The sequence below is a fragment of the Microtus oregoni genome, unplaced genomic scaffold (genome assembly GCF_018167655.1).
Source record: "Microtus oregoni isolate MIOR12 unplaced genomic scaffold, Mior012 000103F_ref0000194, whole genome shotgun sequence".
Classification (NCBI taxonomy): Eukaryota; Metazoa; Chordata; class Mammalia; order Rodentia; family Cricetidae; genus Microtus; species Microtus oregoni.
This window is the reverse complement of record NW_024544717.1, coordinates 2,276,800-2,295,456: the sequence shown is the minus strand read 5'-3', so window position 1 is coordinate 2,295,456 and position 18,657 is coordinate 2,276,800. Positions and strand designations below refer to the sequence as shown.

At 47.0% G+C, this 18,657-nt stretch overlaps 1 protein-coding gene across 4 annotated transcripts in view; it reads right to left on the bottom strand.

The window, feature by feature from the left end:
• The window catches only part of LOC121443255 (inositol-pentakisphosphate 2-kinase), a 51,423-nt gene extending 33,368 nt beyond the window's left edge, over positions 1-18,055 (bottom strand). For all 4 annotated transcript variants that reach the window (XM_041644945.1, XM_041644942.1, XM_041644944.1 and 1 more), the window contains exons 1-6: positions 17,840-18,055; positions 7,618-7,665; positions 5,938-6,033; positions 4,218-4,284; positions 2,804-2,925; positions 1,647-1,736 (exon numbers count right to left, since the gene is read on the bottom strand). In XM_041644945.1, the coding sequence (XP_041500879.1) occupies positions 1,647-1,736; positions 2,804-2,925; positions 4,218-4,284; positions 5,938-6,033; positions 7,618-7,665; positions 17,840-17,920 (504 nt within the window). In that variant the 5' untranslated portion in view covers positions 17,921-18,055. The remainder of the gene's footprint in view (positions 1-1,646; positions 1,737-2,803; positions 2,926-4,217; positions 4,285-5,937; positions 6,034-7,617; positions 7,666-17,839) is intronic.
• Positions 18,056-18,657: the final 602 nt, after the last annotated feature.

Sequence of the window (18,657 nt, the reverse complement as noted above, 5' to 3'; positions counted from 1 at the left end):
GCTGTGACTGTTAAAAGTTCAGGACACCCACACCTACACCCACCAGGACTGTCAAAGCCAAGGACTAGGATAGGAATTAGGTGTTGTACAAGCTCACACTCCCAGGAGGCAGAGATCCTCAGCTACCTATTGATTCAAGGCCAATCTGAGCTACAAAAGACTTTGTCTTTAAAAACCATGAGAGGGAAAAGAGGATAAAGGAGAGAGGGGAAGAAAGAAGAAACAGGAAATAATCTCGTAACATTCAATTGGTAATTTAAAAAAATCTTCCAACATAAAAAACTACAGTCACCACCAGGTGGCAGTAGTGTGCACATTTAGTCCCAGCTCTCAGTAGGCAGAGGCAGGCTGATCTCTGAGTTCGAGGCCAGCCTGGTCTACAGAGTGAGTTCTGGGACAGCCAGGGCTACACAGAGAAACTCTGTAGTAAGCAAAGTCCTGGCATGAAGACAGACAAATACACCAAAAGTAAAACAGAGAGGAGCCCGTTGCCTACAGGCCCAACATCTTCGAGAAGATTACCAGGACCAATACTTAGAGGAAAGAACAGTCACAGGCACTGAGAAAACCAGATGCCTATCTAATGAAACTGGACACTTACCCAAAACCTTACACAAAACAAACTCAAAATGGCTGAGATCTAAAATCAAGAATGAAAATTCTAGAAGAAAACAGGGGGAAGATTCCCACCACTGGACTTGACAGTGACTGCTTGGCTACAACATCGACCCAACAAAAGAAAAAAAGAGATTAACTGAACTTAAACTTAATTCAGCACATTTAGGCATAAAAGGGCACTACCCACCAAGAAAAACAGAGAAGCACCTGCTAATCGCGTCTCTCTAAGGCACTGACAAGCTGAGTACACAGAGCACTGTAACTCAGGCATAACAAACTTGAAGTGGGAAAAAAAGCGTCAAGGAAAATAAAAGCTGCAGGAAAATGGATGGGAATGGAAACCATTATGTGAGGTTCAGGCTCAGAAAGCCAGCCAGTCCAGCTCTGTCCCACACTGACCCTCTCTAATCTCTATCCCTGCATACTTATGTGTGAATATGCTTAAAGGGCAAGAACAGAGTCATGGGAGGGGACAAGATGGGGCCTCAAGGGAGAAGGGGGAGGAGAGTAACCACACAGTGAGGACCAGGGCTGTAGCTCAGGGAGTAGGGTGCTTACCTAGCTTGCATGGAACTCACTACTTAATTGTCAGCCAGCATGGCATTAACAGTTTGATCCTTAGATCTCACACAGTGGAAGGAGAGAACCAACTACAAGTGTCCTCTGACCTCCACACACACAAAAAAAATTATAAACAAAAAGATCAAAACTCTTTTTTTTTTTTTTTCGAGACAGGGTTTCTCTGTGGTTTTGGAGCCTGTCCTGGAACTAGCTCTTGTAGACCAGGCTGGCCTCAAACTCACAGAGATCTATTTGCCTCTGTCTCCCAAGTGCTGGGATTTCAAGGCGTGCGCCACCACCACCCAGCAAGATCAAAACTCTTAAAGAATAATAAAGTAAATGTTAGCTACTCATGAAATGAAAAGAGGGTTATCAACAATTACTTTCCATCTTCTAGAAATCCCAGTGGCTTCCCTCAGGCCCAGATGCCCTATACTCCGCCCTCCCACACCTGACTCAGTTCTCACCTTGAGGTGCTGGTGCATGCAGTATCGGCACACCTTGTGTTTCATCTCGTGGGTAACATCATTTGAGAAAGGAATAAACCCACATTTTGGCTGTAAAATAAGAGAAGAAACATTTAGTAGAAATCACATACTTAACACACACACACACACACACACTAACTAGGAGCTAGAGAAGAACAAGAACAAGATCAGGTAGAAATGTCCCCAGAAACTGTTGTCAACTTTCGCTACAGTCTACACCCCTCTGCTCCAGAGGGCAAAAGGGCAGCTCTCTCACTGGGAGGACTGGTGGAGCTCTGCCTGGCTGACAGGAGTATAACACAGAGCAGCTTTGTACTCTCACTGGCAGGCTGGAAGAGTGGAGATGGGCCGAGGCTTCTCAGCTCCAAGAAGCAGAACCATTGTTCCCACTGTCACTATGTAGGGCCTGCAAGACGCCCATCTGATAGTTGCTAGGCTTCCAGGACATCAGGAATCCCAGCTGCCTTCTAAACTCTGCATGCTGTCAGTACATACAACCTGAGCCTACTGTTCTGGAGAGTGCAGCTAAGAGACAAAACACCCAGCCCCCAAGGATAACAAGTACTTGGGCCAAGGCATGCCTCAGGGTCATCACCTCTCCAAGAGAAGGAAGAGAAGTAATAGTTTTGTGGGGTGGGGGAAGCCTTCTAGGGTACTTGGCCAACTACTCAGATTTAGGTCTTCAGTATAAGAAACAGGAAGCACATAGCCAAGACTGTGAGGTTTTAAGGTACACCCTGTACAGAGGGGATCCAGTGCAGGTGTGTGCTTGTAGGTTCCCTCATTGTTAATACCAGGGAAGTATGAAAAAAAAAAAAAACAAGTGAGGAGCTAGAGAGATGGCTCAGAGGTTAAGAGCACTGACTGCTCTTCCAGAGGTCCTGAGTTCAATTCCCAGCAACCACATGGTGGTTCACAACCACCTATAATGAGATCTGGTGTCCTCTTCTAGCCTACAGGCAGGATACTGTATAAATAAATCAATCTTTAAAAATAAATAAAAGAAACAAGTTGAGCTCCTGAGAAAGGCTGAACACACACTCAAGACAGAGCCAAGGAGACTCAGGGAGGCTCATCACCTGAGAGCCACCTTTCCCTTCACCTGTAGTGTCATGCCACCATGAATGAAAACCCACCTTAATCTCTACACACAGAATCGGCCGGTGCTCCACAAAGTGGTAGGTCTGAAGTCTAGTTAAATTGGGAAGGCACATAGCATAACCACTGAGTGTGTCCAGGTCCTTGTCACAACGAGACTCTGGAAGACAGAACATGAGATAAGAGACAGACAGCCCTATAATACAAGAGTCCTGTGGGGGGAGGTTCCCAAGACAGGATAGCCTCAGGCAGCAACAGGGAAGTGGGAAAGCTACCATGACACATGATCAGGCCATACACTGCCAGCCCTTTAGGAAGGTCAGCCCTCTCAAACTCTAACCCTAGACACGGAGACCTCCAGAGCTGCCTAGAGGCAATGCTCAGTGAGTGCTGTCACAGTCACTGTAGGAGAGGATGTCTGGACTCTCCAGGACCCCAACTCCACCTTTTTAATTGGCAGATCTCACCCTTACTCCCCCCCCATGGTATAAATCATAACCCTTCTAGTCAATTTTTAACCCTGAACATGACCTTGGGGAGCTTTAAAGCGTGCAACAGAAATCAGAAGTGAGAAGAGTCTTGGATGGTCCCTAATTCTGCCACTCTCTCTGCCCAGGAACAAGGAGAAGTATACTACAGCCCCTTCCTCCTTTCAATTTTTATTGTTTTTCCTAATTCTTGTTGTTCCCATGTCACCTCAACATAGCTCTGCTGGAATCGGGCTCTCTGCACTGGGGACCAGTGTTCCCTTCTGAAGAGCAGACTTAATCCACCAGCCCATTAAAAAGCAGCAGGGGCTCTTGTCACTGTGGAGTGTCACACCTCCACTGTGTATAAAGTGAAATGGGGTGCTGAGCAGCAGCAGATGAGTAGAACCCTGAAGCTGGCCCCTGTCCATCCTGGTGGACATGAACACCAGAGCCCAGTGCGATCCAGCACCCTCCACTTCCTGCTTCTGCCCCAGACATACTCCAGGGCACTATTTCATTTTCTGAATCAAATCAGGAAGGACTTTATTGTGGATGATTCTATAGCATTATTTTTGGTGGTAGCTATGAAGACATTTTCACAACCAATACATGGACTTTACATGTTTGATCAGTGACCATGAAAGAAAAGGCTTTATTCTGGTTCTTGCCAGCAAAGCCCACCAGCACGCACAAGAAATGGGACTTGGGGGTGGCGACTAAGCCTTTGGCCACAAAAACTGCAGCAAAATGTCTGTACCTAACCTGGTACAGGTTAAGGTTTAAAAGCCTTTTAAAATTACAAATGAGCCAACCATGGTGGAATATGCCTTTAATCACAGCACTTGAGAAACAAAGGCAGGCGGATCTCTGTGAGTTCAAGGCCAGTCTGCCTTGTCTATATAGTGAGTTCCAGGGCAGTCAGGGCTACAAAAAGAGACCTGTCTCCTCCCCACAAAAAACTGAACACTGTCTGACACCTTACCTGGTCTTTCACACTGTATTTTTAAGCATAGTTGTTTCACAAACTCTAAAGGCAGCTGAACAACTTCCTGTAAGAAAACACACAAAATATACAGATTGTACAATGTCCTGAAGACTGTTAATGCCTCAGAACTATGCACAGTTAAACACAGTTAAAACAGTGAATTTCGCAGTATGTGTATTTTACACTCCAAATACTATAGTTTAAAAAATTCAATGTGCCAATTTGGTAGTAAGAGACAATCTATAATTTTTCAACACATATAGAGGTTAAACAGAGGCAAAAACATTTCCATTTCCTAAAGGCAGCTGGCCCTCCTCACAGCCAGCCAGGACCCATGACACCGGTGATCAGCCACACCAAGTACCTCCCGTCACACACAGCCCCTCCCGGTCCCTCAGCGTCTGTAGACACAGAATAAGGACTTCAAGAAACCCTGGCCAGACGGCCAGCAAGCTGTACCTGCTGAGTGACAACACGGGGCTCATGGGGCTAGTGATCTCCCTCAGCTGTTTATTTGTAAATTTGCATCAATTTAAACCATGTTCCTCACTGTCATCCCTGCCTGTGTTCTGAGGGTGGCAGAATTGTGACTTCAAAAAAACTCCCAAGTAACAAAGGAAAAAAAGTGCCTAGGACAAAACTGCTGGGATCTTGCCTCAGGAAAACCCACTGGCCTTCTTTATCCAGACTCAACCAAAGACTCCCACTCATGTCATGAGTGGAGGTCGCACATTCGTTTCCCAGCTGCCCAGACACAAAATAATCACACAGAAACTGTATTATTACAACACTGCTTGGCCTATGAGATCACGATTCTTACTGGCTAGCTCCTATATCTTAAATTAACCCATTTCTATTCTATTGCCACATAGTTATGGCCTACAGGTACGGTTCTGTCCATCTGTCTGTCTCCTGCAGCGGCTACATGGCTTCTCCCTGACTCTGCCTACTCTATATATCTTTTCCAGTCTGGCTATATTCTGTGAAGCCATTGGCCAAAAGCAATGAAACATATTAACAGCATACAGAGGGGAATCCCACATCACACTCAGATAAGCACAGCAGGGCTGGAAGAGCATAGTTCCCAGAAGATGGTGCCTCTGATAACCTTTCTCCCAGAAGACATGAGGAGGTACAAGCACTATTCAACGGACATATCCTGTGGGTTCTTCTAAGAGGTCACACCTGACCTCCAAATATCCCCAAAACTAGACACTGGAGAGGACAGGCCACAATGTCAGTGGCCAAGGAAACGCAGAACAGAGGCGACTTTCCAAGTCTGGAGCTCAGAAGACAGGACAGGTCAGACAGGCAGACCAGGGGATTTCCCCTGTCTAGTCCCTCCTTACCACAGGCCAGGTGCAAAGACAGTTAACCCAAAACACAAAGCAACGTTAAGGGTTTTCAAAGCTTTTCTTCTAAGGCCCTAACTGAGCAGCATCCATAGTAACTCACACCCATGCTCACATCACAAAGCTCTTCCAGGAGGAGCCTCCAGGAATGGGCCCACATTGTTCCTTAACCCACAGGAACTCAGGGCAAAGCCCCCTTCAGGTTCAAGGATAACATAACAAAATCTCACTGGAGAACTTCACTATGCAAGAGCCTCTGGCCCAGCTGGTGAGAAAAGCTTGAAGATTCTTAGTGCTAACATTGAGATGTCAGTACTGTTGGGCAGAACTGGATAGAAATTGAAATGTGAATAAACAGCACTTACCCCACAATGAACATAGTTCTCCCCCAAAAAGTCTTTCATGACATTTTTGCCAAAGTCCACTATGTTCTGCAGATGCTGAAGTATCTCTTCTGAGGTCTGGAAGAGACAAGCACAGGATAGCTTCAGGATGGACCTCCAGACAAGGCTCCTAATACCACCCTCTTCCAGGAGTCCAGCTCAGGACAGAATAAGCAGCCACCCCATGTATACTCTAAGTACTGTGCACCCCACAAACCTCTGGAGAACTCACCACCCATACCCAACAATGTATGTCTCACAAAGTATGTGGAGATATCCCACAGCTCCTACGACTGGGTCTTGTCAGAACAGCCTGACAGGAAAACCCAGCACACACCCCAGGGCCTGTGCAACAATGTCACAGCTCCTGATAAAATCCATCTGGGGAACAGAAGGGTGACCATGTGACAGACACCCCACCAGAAGACACTGTCCAGGAAGGCCAAGGTGGGATGAACACACACTACAGCCATTGTACAAAAACAGGCATGACAGAAGAGGCTGAAGCCACCCCAAGACACATATGACAGAAACAGAACACCTTGGGTCATTCTCTTCAGCAGCTGAGGTAGGAGTCACAGGATGTTTGGGTCCCACATTATTTCCTCTGCCCGGTCAACCCACCTTTGACTCTCATCCCTGCCCCAGTTAAAGGCGACATTCCTGCATGCTCCTAGGAGAACAAGCCTTGAGGGCCTCTATCATCTCTATCACCAATGTCCCATAGCTCCCATGACCTTTGCCCTCACATCCTGACACACTGTCTCCCAGACACTCTAATGAGACACTGAATCATCAATCCTGTCCATCCACCAGACACAACCCCCTCAAAGAGTTCTTCCTTCCCCCACTAAGGAGCTCAAAGGCCAGGTGAGGCTTATGTAGTTCACAGGCAGCTGGTCATGTAAAAAGCAAGACAGGCCAAGTGTCTTAGCCTCCCTCAGTGTATGCTGGAACAACAGGAACAGAGTAGAAGCTGTGGCCACAGGAGCTTCCGATACTCAGTATCTACCTGAGCTTTACCAGGAAGCGGCAGTAGCTCAACTTGGGTAGACAGGGTGACAGGCAAGCCTTCATGGAGGGTACACTCGCTGTGCTAGGATGATTCAGCCAACACAACCTGACCTGCCCACTGTGATTTTAGCATAACAGATTGTCTACCCAGTGTGACACACTATTTTCTTACACACAATTCCACTGAGGCAACTAAGGAACTCATCAAGATCAAGTTGAAACCTGGTCCTGGGATCCTCTGAGCAGGGCCCACAGGCTACACCAGAGCTCATGCAGACAGATCTACCATAGAGTGACACAGAGGGCCTGTTAGGTCTCACACATCAAGAATGAGGGCCCACTACTTCTCACACTGAATGATTATATCATACTTAAATTTCTACAATTAGCATTAACATTTCTGTACTGGAGGGCTTAGGATATAGGATACACCCTAGAGTAAGGACACTTTCCTGTCCTAGGCAAAGTTCCAGATTTAGTCCTTAACATCAAACACACACGCATGCGCGTGTGCGCACACACACACACACACGCACATGCACCACACATGTGCTTGCCCACCTACTTCCACAGACCCACCCCCCAGGAAAACATCCAGGTCTTCTTAAGCAGATGCTATGACAACTGTGGCCAGCCCACCAATCTTACCTTCTTCTTATTTGGAGGAAACTTCAGAAAACGCAGAACTACACAGCGCTGTTGGAAAATAAAACAAAGCAGGATCAGTAATGGCCCAACACTCAGGTGTAAAGGTGAGCTGTTGTGGAGAAGGGGCCAAGAGCAGCATAAAGGAACCCAGCTGGGGTCACTTTCAGAAAGCTTGCACCACAAGGCAGCCAGCAAAATCTTTGGCCTTTGACCCAGCCCACTCGCTGCTAGATATTATTTATCTTAAGGAATAAGGAAGCTCAAAAATAATTATCCAGGGGCCAGCGAGATGGTTCAGAGGTAAAGAGCACTGGCTGTTCTTCCAGTAGTACTGGATTTGAGTCCCAGCACTCACTAGGCAGCTCCTAACCAGCACATGGTGCACAGATATAACAGAAAACACCATTGGGTGGGGGACTCACTGGGGTAATATATGACTAGGTACAAGTGCAAAGACCCTCAGAGGGCACTGAAATCCTAGAACTGGCAATTTGCAAGCTGCCCAAATTTGAGTGCTGGCAGCTGAACTCAGGTCCTCTGGAGAAGGAGCAGTACATGTTCTTAACTTGTAGGCCATGGGCCATTTCTCCAGTCCTCTTGCCTTTTTTTTTTTTTTTTTTTTTTTTTGGAAATAGCCTGGGCAGGCCTTAAATTCATCATCATCTTGCTCCTACCTCCCAAGCACTGAGATCACAGATGTGTGCCACAATTGAGCCCAAGTCAATTTTACATCTTTATAGCAAGATCCTGTTTTTTTAAAAAAAAAAAAAAAAAGCAAAAGTTTTTGTTTTCAAAGCACAAACTGCTAAATGAAGTATGCACATGATCTCTTTGAATGAGAAAATGAAGAACACTCATGACAAGCTCCATAACATTTCCAAGTTGTAACTACCACAGTTTTGGTTTTTGGATTTTTTGTTTTTGAAACTGTCTCACTTCAGAACACAGTATGTAACCCAGACTGATCTCATGGTATTTCTCCTGTCTCAGCCTCCCAAAGTTGAGGACTGAGTTCCCAGCCAGCCTGAACTGCATAACAAGAGCCTATTTCAAATACACACAAACACACATACACACACATACACACACACACACACACACACACACACACACCTCGAGCTGGGTGTGATGACATACACATGTGATCCTAGCAGCAGGAAGGCTAATCAGGAAAGACTTCAATGACTTTCAAGCTGACACAGGTTACATACAGCATGAAACCCATCTGAAAATGGCTTTTAAAATGGGGTTGGAAAGATAGTTCAGAAGTTAAGAGTGCATACTGGTCTTGATAAGGACCCAGGTTTAATTCCAGCACCCACATGGCAGCTAACAACCATCTGTAACTACAGCTCCAGGAAATCTAACACCCTATTCGGGCTTCTGAAGGCCTCAGGCATGTACATGGCACAAAGACATACTCACAAGCAAAACACCCCCTCATGTACACACACAAAGAATATAAGTCTCTAAAAAATTTTTTTGTAAAAGCGGTATTTGCGGTTACCTAAGAAGCAACAAAGGTCCTGTGGAGATCCCCACCCCTGCACACCACTCCTCCTCCCAGCCCTCCAGTCCATCTTGTTTAAATATTTTTGAATAAATTGTTTTAATTAAGATATAATATTAGTTTATAAATTAAAATATAATTTCTCCCTTTCCTCCCTCCAGCTCCTCTCATAAAATCTTCCCTTCCTTCTCAATATCACTGAGAAGGCCTCAACAACTCAAAGGTTTTTTTAAAGGGTCTAGGCCTTGCTATATTGCCCAGGTTAGCCTTGTACTCCTAGGCTCAAGTGATCCTCCTGCCTCAGCCATCCAAGTAGCTGGTACTATGTGAGAACTACAGGCAAGCATCGCCAAGCACAACCTTGCCAACCCCTCCTACTGAATTCCCAATGCCAACCAATGCATGCAGTGGATACACTTGCTAATCAACTGTAGATCTGGATGCTTATCTTGGCCTGCAGAGCTGAAACCCAAAGCACACAAGCTAGAATTGCTCCCTCCTCATGTTCAAAGCAGGCATCACCAATTAAGCTTGGGAATCACTGGGTTAATGATCACTTTAATAGAAGTAAAATTCCATCTAAATTTAAAAAAAGAAAGTAGATCTGCAGGAAAGATAATTATAATCAGCTTCTACAAACTCTCTTCTACAAGTTGATTTTCTCCTTTCCTGTGTTCAATAGTGCTGTTCTGCTCAAACCCTGTCTGATTATAGTCCCTCCAGTAATTAAGACAATGTATGTCAACGACAGGATGAGTTTGTTTCCCATGGAAAGCCTGATCATGCTTGAACATCAACACAGGACACCCTGATACCCTATAATCGGTAAGGACAGAGCCCCACTGCCCTGCCCTACACGTGTGGGAAACCTCACTCTGTACCACATAGGGAGCCCTGACAAGCTAAGTTGATTTTCTCAGAGCTCTACTGCAACCAGAGGAAAACGGTCTTTCTCTACTTCCCAGGGAACTAATAAGCCTCACAACAGAATTTTGTAGCCAGGCAGGCCCAGGAAGGGTGGTGCTAGGCAAGTCACTCAAGCCTTTCTATCACAGGAACTCCCCACTGTAACCTCAGACAAACCAGTTCAGGGGGCCTATGCACACAAATGCCAACAACAGAAACTGATTGACTCCACACATAGCAGCATCTTATTATAGGGATATTGTATTTATGTTTTAATAAATAAAGCTTGTCTGAAGATCAGAAGGTAAAACTAAGCCACTAGAGCCCAGGCAGTGGTGTCACACACCTTTAATCCCAGGATTTGGGAGAAAAAGGCAGGTGGATCTCTATAAATTCAAGGCCACAAGGTCAATGCAGGAACAGATCAGGTGGTGGCGGCCTATACCTTTAATCTTAGTACTAGGAGTCACATGCCTTTAATTCCAGCACTAGAGGGGAATATAAGACTGGAGAAGACAGGCTCAGGGCTCAGTCTGCAGTTGCTCAGTCAGCCTTGGTAAAGGTAAGACTTCTCTAGTGGCTTGACTGTTTTGCTTTTCAGATCTTCAGTTTGAACCTCAATGTCTGTCTCTGGGTTTTTATTATTCATGCTACATCTTATTATTAATATTAACTCAAATTTCCAAGGTTCCTGCCCCTGTGTTTCTGATAAACACAAGAGAGCTGGCCTATTTACAATTGGAAACTATACATTTCCTCAGCATTATTAACACACACAAAAAAAATGAGTACCAACATAAATTAATTCGGAAAGCAAGTCTCTGACCTACCAAGAGAAAACAGTTAACGTATCCGGGTAAGGTAGCTTATACCTTTACACCTACAGTCCCAGTACTTGAAGCTGAGACAGAAGGACGGCAGCCTGGTCCACAGAGCAAGTCCTAGGCCAGTCAGGGCTATTTAATGAGACCATTTGGGAGGGGGGAAGAAGTTCCTAGGAAGAAATATTGTTGGTTCCTCTCTGACAACATAAATAGCATCACTGTTCCCCCAGCACCAGTGACATCAGCATTCTCACTGCTGCACACAGCACATGCAGAGCACCAGAGTGTATGTACTCCCCACCACCTCTCCCCTTGAGGTGGGGCACATGCATCCCAAAGTATAAAATGTGGAAAGCCAGGCCTGAAGGGAAGCCCAGGCATTAAGGTTTTGACCCTTAAGGTCAAGGTCATGTACAATGGAACAGAGTTTGGAGGCACACCTGAATCCTGCACATCACATTTCCAGTTGTCCAGCTCCATATGGCTGCTGAGTTGTCAACTAAGGGGCCTAGGCAGCAAAGCCCATAGTGGCCCACTGGTTCTCCATTACTAAGCCATCCCTCCACAGGTGTCCTTGACCATCACATCCATGTACAGCAGCTTAACCTCTCTATCAACTACAGGAAGTTTCTCTCCCTTCCCATCAGGTAGCTCAAACCATTACCAGCAAAGAAAAATCTCAATCCAGTGATGGATCTATTTCAAGGAAACTGTCACCAGAAACCCAACCACTCCTCCCCAGGAGACCTGTCATCAGCTTTACAGGTCAATGTCAGTATCAGCGCTCAGACACATTCAGCTCACCAGAGCCAACCAATGGAAAGTGAAGAGTAGAGGCCATCAGGGGAGTGTCCAGTGACAATATAAAACAAGTGAAAAATCAGCCCCCAAACAGCACCCATTTAGCAAAAACAAAGTAGAAGAGGTGGCCAAAGGAGACTAAAATAGACAGCCCCAGAGATTTCCTGCCACCAACAAAGATATGTAACTAGAAAAGGATTGGAAGCAAGAACATCAAAGTATTCAGAAATTATATTCTAAGTGGGGAACTTTGGGGTGGTGACCATTTTCTTCTACTACTCTGTATTTTTCGGGGAGGCAAAAGAATCAACCACCGAACAATAGAAACAAAAGGCTTCACAGAACCTTCCAACATGAAACTCAAAGGAATGCTAGCTTTTTTTTTCTTTTTCTTTTTTTGAAACAGGGTTTCTCAGCATAGTTCCGCCTGTCCTGAAACTTGTTCTGTAGGCAAGGTTGGCCTTGAACTCAGAGAGATCTGCCTGCCTCTGCCTGGAGTGCTGGGACTGCTGTTGAATGATCCTCTTGTACAATATAAAGATTTGTCACTTGAATTGGTATAATAAAATGCTGATTGGCCAGCACTCAGGCAGGAAGTACAGGCAGGGCAAACAAACATAGGATGATGGGAAGGAGAAGGCCAGAGTCAGGAGTCAGCAGCCAGATGCAGAAGGAGCAAGAGATGAAGGTGCTGTGCTAATAAAGGTATTTCCACATGGCAGAGTGTAAGTAAGGGATATGAGTTAACTTAAAATGTAAGAGTTAGCTAGTAACAATTCTGAGCTATAGGTCGAACATTTATAAGTAATATTAAGCCTCCAAGTTTGGGAAGCAGCTGCCAGGTATTTGGAAACCGGTAGTTGGGAAAGAAGCTTCTGATTAGAGGGACTAAAGGCATGTACCACCACTAACTTTATAGCACATGACAAAGCATTTGGGAAAAAAAGCTTAAAGGAGGAAAGATGGTTCTGGAGAGATGGCTCTCCAGCTAAGAGCACTGGCTGTTCTCCCAAAGGACCTAGGTTAGGTTCCCAGCACCCACAGGGTCCCTCTTCTGGCCTCTGCTGGCATTGCACACACATGGTAAACAGACACACATGCAGGCAAAACAGCATACAAATAAAAATAAAGAAAAAATAATAATAAAATGATACTAGTAATAATAAATAATAATAAAACAACATACAAATAAAAAAATAAAATAAAATAAAGGTTTGTTTTGGTTCATGGTTTCAGAGGTTTCCATCCTTGGCTGTTTTGAGCCTGTGGCAAGGCAGAATATGATGGAAGCACATGGCAGAGGAAAGCTATTCTCTAATTTCAGTCAGAAGAGAAAGCAAGAATTTGAAAAGGCTGGAGCCCCAGTACCCTCCCTCTTCAAAGCTATAATCCAATGACCTAGCTTCCTTCAACCAGGCCTTGCCTCTAAAGGCTTCAACAGCACTGTCAGTTGGGGACCAAGACTTCAACACAGCCTTTGGGGGTCAGTTAAGATCCAAAACATAATGGGGGTCTAAGTCAAATGTCCCAGGGGCCACCATCCTTTGACAAGGTGGTAAGGAGATAACCCAAGAAAGGGCCCATGAAAGACCTCAGGAAGCTCCAATCACTGTCATGGGAAGGGATACAAAAGAGTATTACCCATTAGGATACAGCCTTGGGTTCCAGAAACAGCATTCTGCCCAGGCCCTCCAACTGTAAGGATGACTTCACTTCCAGGTGGGAGCCACCTACAGTTGTATCTCCTGAAACCAACTTTCTCACGGACTCTCAACCTATAAGAAAACCATCCATGGTCTGCTAGTTAACGGAGACAAAAGGTGCCAACCGACTGAGGTCCATGACACAACCAAACACACATCCCCAGGACCCGCTAAGCAGGAGGGTGAGGCATTCACAACAGCACCCCTCAGCCTCAAAGAAAACAAGGCAGAGCAAGAAAGGATACAGCCATGACATCAGCAGCAGTAGGCACTGGCACTGTGTACAACCTCCTTCCTACCCTATGGTAGCTCTAGCTCAGCCTCCCAGCCATCTATCCACCCAGAATGAAGAGAACCCAGATGTGACCCATGGGGGAGGTCACAAAATGAAAGCATGTACTATACTACACATTGATATCATCCTAAGAGCCCAAGGGGAACTATGGAGACAGGCCAGGCCAGCTCAGTGACTCCTAACAGGTAGTGACCCCCAACAGTGTGTGGAAAGGAGTCAAGGCTCACAGGACCCACAGGTGGTGTCAGAGAAATACAAACAAATATCAGAGCCCCTTGAACCACCAACCCAGACTGTGTGATGACGACAGTGGGCCAGCAAAGAACAGCCTTGCTCTCTAAACACACAAAATCCTCCTGTGCCACTGCTCTCTGAAGACAGAGAAAGGTACTGAGAGCTGAACTCTGACTGAATTGACCAGGCAGGAAGGAGTCAGGGAGGGAGAAAGGTCACCTCTGAAAATGTAAATGTAGAAAGACAAACACATCCTTACACTAGCAAGGCAACACAAGGCAAAACATCACCCAAGGAATATGGAAATAAATTCTGACCTAGTAACACCAGATTAAAGAATAAAGAGTGAACACACAATGAGACAGGATGTGACCAGACCAAACCACCAAGAAAGAAGCATTTCAACAGCACCAATCTGAAGGACCACCACTGAGCATCTCAAGTGCAGAACTTGTCTTTGAGAGATGTCAGTGGCAAGTTCAAACTCTTTCAACTAGTTCTAGGTGAATATTGAAGACGGGCCCAAGGTCTGGGTATATGACACATGGTTGGAAAACAAAATATCAGCTCTGTGCTTCAGCATCTCTGCAAAGGAGGATAATTCTCCAGCAATAAAGAGATGGTCGACCTAAGCTATCATTAATAACCCTGTGATACACATCTTTGTGAACAATATCTATTTCACTTCCAATTTTTTCCTTATCAAGCACATGAGAACAGAAATTAGGTGCAAAACTACAAACTTTAAAAAACTTGTTTGTCCTTTTCCCATGTTGCTGGGGTTGCCACCCCTTAGGAATCTGTCTCCATAGCTCTCTTGGGCTCCTCAGGGTCTCACCAATGTACGTTCTTTCACTGTGACCGACACTATGGTTCACACCTGTGTCCTTTCACTCTGTGACCTACACTATGGTTCACACCTGTGTCCTTTCACTCTGTGACCTACACTATGGTTCACACCTGTGTCCTTTCACGCTGTGACCTACACTATTGTTCACACCTGTGTCCTTTCACTCTGTGACCTACACTATTGTTCACACCTGTGTCCTTTCACGCTGTGACCTACACTATTGTTCACACCTGTGTCCTTTCACTCTGTGACCTACACTATGGTTCACACCTGTGTCCTTTTCAACCCTGGGATAGTTGTGATGCTGGGAACTGAACTCAGGGCCTCAAGCATGCAAAGTACACATTCTAGCACTAAACGATGCCCATAGCTCCTTTTTCCTAATTATAATATATACTTAATGAGTATATAGTTAATGTAAAAAGTTTTATATTCTTCTTTTTTTGAAACAGAATCTCACTATGTAGTTCTGAATGGCCTGGAACTGGCTAGATAAACCAGGCTTATCCCAAACTCACAGAGATCTCCCTACCTCTGGCTTTCACAGTGCAGAAAATATTTTTTAAAACAAAAAGAGGAGCCAGGCCTGGCAGCCTGTAATCCCAGCTACTCAGGAGGATAAGAAAGATGGCTTGCGCCAAGGAGTTTGAGGTCAGCCAGGGTAACATAGTGAGACCCATTCTCAAGCAATCAAATGATACTACTGTAAATAACTATTTGTAATATTCTTGATATATTTTTTCTAGTCACGTGTAACACTGTAATTTCCTTTTTCTAGTTAACAATAATATTTCCCCACATTAAATGGGTCATCAGCCTACTTTACCTAATCCAACCACTATAAAATAACCATCTAAACTGTTCATATTGTGATATATAACTAGAAAATTTAAACCCACAAGGCTGAGAGAGAAACTGAAATGGCCCTAAAGCTTGATGTCCGCACCTAGAGGGCCCAGACACTGCACAGTTATAGAAACAGTCTGAGGGGGCTGGAGAGATGGCTCAGCAGTTAAGGGCATTGCCTGCTCTTCCAAAGGTCCTGAGTTCGGTTCCCGGCAACCACATGGTGGCTGACAACCATCTGTAATGAGGTCTGGTGCCCTCTTCTGACCTGAAGACATACATGTAGACAATAATATTGTATATATAATAAATTTAAAAAAAAAAAGAAAAGAAACAGTCTGAGGCTCTCCAGAGTCTGAGAGGTTTTTAAACGAGACAAACATGCAATGTGCAGTTCTCTGCAAGTTTTGCTAAGTGTTCTGTCTGGGCAGACTAACGAGTCTTTCACATTACTGCTGTCAATAAGAAAGGAAAAAGACAGTGTGACATAGCCACAGGAGTGGGCATCGTTTCCCCTGCACCTCGTGGTCAACATGGCCCAGAGGCTAGATGCCCTGGACAACTAAGAGACTGATGACAAACGAAATGTAAAGTAACCTCACAGATTCTAAGCCAAAACCAAGAGGAAGGTAAAGGCAGCCTTGGGAGAGTTAGGAGAGTTGGGTGCGGTGGCCTTCGGGGAGGCCACAGGCTTCACTGACTGGAATGGCTGGTAGCACAAGGGTCATGCCCTCAGGCGGCAGCGAGGAAGACCTGCGCTAAGACACAGCAAGTTCCTGCCCAAGAGCCCCCTCAGGGCCCACACCTGACCAAGCTGCTGACAGCCTGGCTCCTCCCCTTCCAGCCTACCCGAGCATGCCCGTAAACTCCTGCGGCCCTCACTGAGCTCCTCCACCAAGACCTGTACATCACAAAAGGCTCCTTCTCGTTCCCTGTGTGCACATGGCAGGACAGCACATTTTCTTTCAGTGCTGCTGGCCAGTGACAGGGCAGATGTCCCCACCTGCACATCCAGCTCCTGCCGGATTGAGCACAGGAGAGCTGCGCACACTTACTACAGTGGAGGCAGGACTGACCGGGGGCTTTATAAGAGCTTTTCAACACAGGGGTTGATACTAGCTCGGAAAAAGTGACCGAGACTGGAGAGAGTTGGTAAAAAGTCTCCCTCTCTCTTGGACTGGATGAGCAGGCCTGGGAGGCTGAGAAGACAAGCAAAGTTCACCTGTTCTCAAAGGCAGGAGGACTACAGACATGCCATGCCCAGTACCGAAAGGAGCGGAGAGCCTCTCCATCTCGCTTAAAACCGGCCGTTCTCCTTGGTCACAAAAGGCCCTGAAAAACCTGCCTTCCAGGCTTTCTCCTCCTTGGTCCACAGTCTAAACAAATCCACCAGGAGGGCAGAGACGGCAGCTAGGACTCAAGGCCCAAGCTCTGTGTGTGTGGGGGGAGGGGAGGTTCAACACTCAGTACAGGTGGGTACAATCTTAACTTCAGGCAAACAAAACGCGTGCTATTCCTAGCGCTTTCCGAATGCAGCCTACGGCTCCTCCGCCAGTGGTAGCGCTGGGAATCACCCCAGCTCCCTGCGCTATTAGCCTTCTCACATGACACCTCCTGCCTTCCACTCCCCCAGCCCACACATTCCTGCTAGGTTGTATCAGACAGCGAGATGTCAGAGAATCGGCGGCTGCACACAAATCCGTCCGCTTCTCTTCCTAACTTCGCTGCCTCCTTGGAAATCACTCCATCTTCGGAAACTCCCTTTCAAGTTGAACGAAGAAGAAACCGGTTCAAGTTTAGGATGTGGATGCGAACCTGCGGTAGCGTCCGTTCCTACCAGCAGCTCCGTGGTCTGCCAGGCTGAACTCCACGCTCTTGAGAGTGACAGCACTCGGTACTTTTCGTCAGTGCTGCGCAAGTCCTGATCCGGGCTCAGCCTCTGGCCCACCCTGGCCTGGCAGTAAGATGAGCATCCCAGGGGAGGGGGCACAGCGTGGGGCCACGCGGCACCCACGGGGTGCGGGAAAGAGTCCTGAGGGGACGGGGAACCGAGAAGGGACACTAGGAGGAAAGGGGACCAACGGACACAGGGGTGCCGGGGATGAGTAAGGAAGCTGGGGGTATTGGGGGGTACAGGGAGCCACCTGAGCGGAAGCTGGAGGAGGAGTCACGACCCACACTGGAAGGTATTAGGCACAGGGCTGCCGCAGTCGTCGGGGAGGCCCGGAGCCGCGCTGCCCGCCAGTCGCTCACCTGCGCGTGGGCCACCACAAGGCTCTTGTTGCCTTCGCCGTGGTAACCCCATTCATTCTCGTCCATCTTCCCCTCTTCCATGCCCCGGCGCCCTGGGACTTCGCGGGCCGGGACACGGGGACGCGAGCTGGAGGCCGCCCGCTTCGCTGGGCTCCAGCCGCAGCCGTCTGAAGAAAAGCGCCTGTCAGCTGCCGCCTGCGCTCTCAGCCGCCGCTACTAACAAGCAAGGAGCGCCGGAAGCCACGCCCCCAGAGGCCGCCATTCTCTGGCCGGGCAACTTCCGGGTCCCGCCCACCTCGCCGTCGACGTTCGTGGCGGTAGATGAGCTGGAGGCCATGTTATGTGCTGGCAGAGTGACTCACTTCCGAAAACGCAGGCTTGGGAACCGGAAAGGAGGTTTCCGGATCAAGTCCCGGACGTTGAGGCCGGCGGCTGCCAGTCGCCCGCCCCGGACCCGATGCACTGAGCATCGCGTGGTCCTGTGGCCACGGCTGCATCTTCCCCGGGCGACTCGGAGCCTCCGCTGTCACGTCTGTAGAATGGGATGGGATTAACTGCACCCTCACTGACTCTCCCTCAGGTAGAAAGAGCCGTTAGGTGGTGGCCGCAGTTCACACCGGGAAACGTGGCGAGGAGAGGGGACCTCACGGTGACGCTTTTGCCCCGGGACACCCAGAAATGCAGATGGACCAATAGACTCCATCGCAGAGAACAACGGCTTATCCTTTGAAGCGAGGAAGAATGACACTGCCTTGAAGATTATATGAAGACTTTGTTAATGCTCTTTAAAATGATTTAGGACTGGGCGTGGTGGTGCT